The following is a 2,661-nucleotide window of genomic DNA, read 5'->3' as shown; positions in this document are numbered from 1 at the left end:
CTCCTACTCCACTTCCTAGTTCTTTTTCATTTTTCTCCTCTCCTCTTATTCTTCCTCTTAATCCTCCTACACACATGACCGGATTAATTTCCTTTTTCCTTCTGCTCCTCCTCCTCCCCCCCACCCCTCTTCTTCTTTTTCTTCATCTTCTGTCCGCCTATACATGAAATGGTGATTAATTTCCTTTTCCTCCTCTTCCTCCTCCTCCTCGCTCTCCTCCTCATCTTCTCCTTATGCATTCTATTGCGTGAAGGACTTTTTCAATATCCGTGACAGCGCGTTACGAAATTCTGACAAATTCTTTCGTTAAGTAACCTTTACCCCTTCTATAATGAGGCTCTCTAGTATGTACATAATTAAGAATTACTAATCAAGTTTCTTCTTCTTCTTCTTCTTCTTCTTCTTCTTCTTCTTCTTCTTCTTCTTCTTCTTCTTCTTCTTCTTCTTCTTCTTCTTCTTCTTCCTACTCTTTTTCTTCCTCCCTTTCCATCTCCATCTGTAACTCCACCTCTTCCACCACCCCCATTATTATTATTATCATTATCATTATCATCATCATCATTATCATCATCACCACCACCAACACTACACAACCTCACCATCACCCCCATCTCCCATCATAATCGTCTCGACCTCCATCTCGCTCTCCATCACCATCACCATCACCAACCATCCCTTCCCTCCCCCTCCCCCTCCCCCTCCCCCTCCCCCTCCCCCTCCCCAACCCACCTAGTTCCAGATCCCCCCCCTCCACCCCCCCCCCACTGCCACACAAGCATCCTCGCTGGCACTGTGTGTATCCATCCCCATTTCCTTTGAGTGCCATCCGATGATAAAAGACGAGGGTCACCCCCCCCTCGAGCGCAACCTATGGGTGAGGGGGGGGGGGGGTCAGTGAGTATCCTGTTCACTCTGGACACCATTAAGAGATGGTCTAATGGTATATATACTCTTGTGGGGCAATCGTTATTATATCGCGCGGGATAATAAATAGAGTCATGTTTTTAATGATACTGATGGATCGTGGTGTGATAAATAGATTACGAATGATTTATGATTTATGATTAATGCATGATAATGATGGTGATGATGATGAAAATAATGATGATGATGGTGATGATGGTGATGATAATAACATGATGATGATGATATGATGATGTTGGTTATGATAATTGCAACAGAATATAGGAAAATTTCCATCAATACAATATCAATTGTATTGTAATTGTAAAAAGAACTCAAGAAGCAGAAAAAACGAAAATCAAAAAGAAAAAGAAGTAAAAAAAAGGAAAAAAAACAAGGGGAGAGGGGAGAGAGCTTTAAGACGTTTGGCTAATTACTACGGGGCATAGATACATACATACGTACATACATACATATCCACACACACACACACATTATATATATATGTATATATATATATATATATATATATATATATATAAATAGATAAATAAATATATATATACATATAAATATATATATATATATAACAAACTACGAATATATATATATATATATATATAAATATATATAATATAATATATATATATATATATATAATAATAACAAATATATATATATATATAACAATTATAAATATAATATATTCACTATAAGTATATAAACTACTATAATATATATATATATCAAAATATATATATATATATGATATATATATATAATATATAATATATATATATAATATATATATAATATATATATATATGTAGTAGATAGATAGATAGATAGATATATTATATATATATATATATTATATATACATTATATATATAATATATATATATATATATATATATATATATATAAATATATATATATATATATAAAGTACCTTTCTGTCAAACAGCACCAAAATCTAAAATCAGCCATGAATAAATCCATACTCTTAACATCAGTCTATTTCCATCGACTCCTTTTCCCCATAAAACATTTCGCATGAATGTTGCACGGCGCATGGCGTCATTACCCAGCATGATTTGGTCCGATGGCAATAGCGCCAGTGACCAATTTACATATTACGGTTCAACAACTTTTACAGACAATTACACGCTATATTGTTACCATCATTAACCCATTCATCGTCATGACAGCAATACGCCAAAAAATAATCGACACATACATGATATAAAAGCATTTGTAATAATGATTTTGACAGAAAAAAATAACTGAGAGTAGATGATTAGAAAATTTTTTAAATCACATAATAATAATAATAATAATAATAATACGGATGATGACATGATGATAATAATGATAATAATACACAAAAACAACAGCAACTGCAATCACACAAATCTCCTGAAAATAAATGACAAAATAATAATAATAACAAATATACATAAATGGATCCTATTTACTTCTCAAATAATACAAATAATAATAATAATAATAATAATAATAATAATAACACAAGTAATAATAACAACAACAATAACAATAACAATGACAACAACTGCATCATCAAACAAATACTCAAACTAACCCCATCCCCTCACCCCCCCCAAAAAAAAAAAAAAAAAAAAAAAAAAATCACAAAATGATACTCACGTCTTCCCGCACGAGATAGCGGTTGTTCTTGTTGCCCGACGTCCAACCTCATTCTCCGTGTGCGAGATGCCTGCTTCCGCGTAATGACGA

The 2,661-nt window shown here is 33.0% G+C and overlaps 1 protein-coding gene across 1 annotated transcript in view; it reads right to left on the bottom strand.

Annotated features, from left to right (window-relative positions):
* Positions 1 to 2,661, bottom strand: part of LOC122257093 (uncharacterized) — a gene marked incomplete in the record, with an annotated part of 537,155 nt that overhangs the window by 32,802 nt on the left and 501,692 nt on the right. Inside the window, 1 exon segment of the mRNA XM_086555056.1 lies at positions 2,573 to 2,598. Within this exon segment, the coding sequence (XP_086411182.1) occupies positions 2,573 to 2,598 (26 nt within the window).

Source organism: Penaeus japonicus, unplaced genomic scaffold, assembly GCF_977035675.1.
Source record: "Penaeus japonicus unplaced genomic scaffold, GWHDUDI00000001_assembly GWHDUDI00000003, whole genome shotgun sequence".
Classification (NCBI taxonomy): domain Eukaryota; kingdom Metazoa; phylum Arthropoda; class Malacostraca; order Decapoda; family Penaeidae; genus Penaeus; species Penaeus japonicus.
This window is presented reverse-complemented; position numbering and strand designations above follow the sequence as displayed.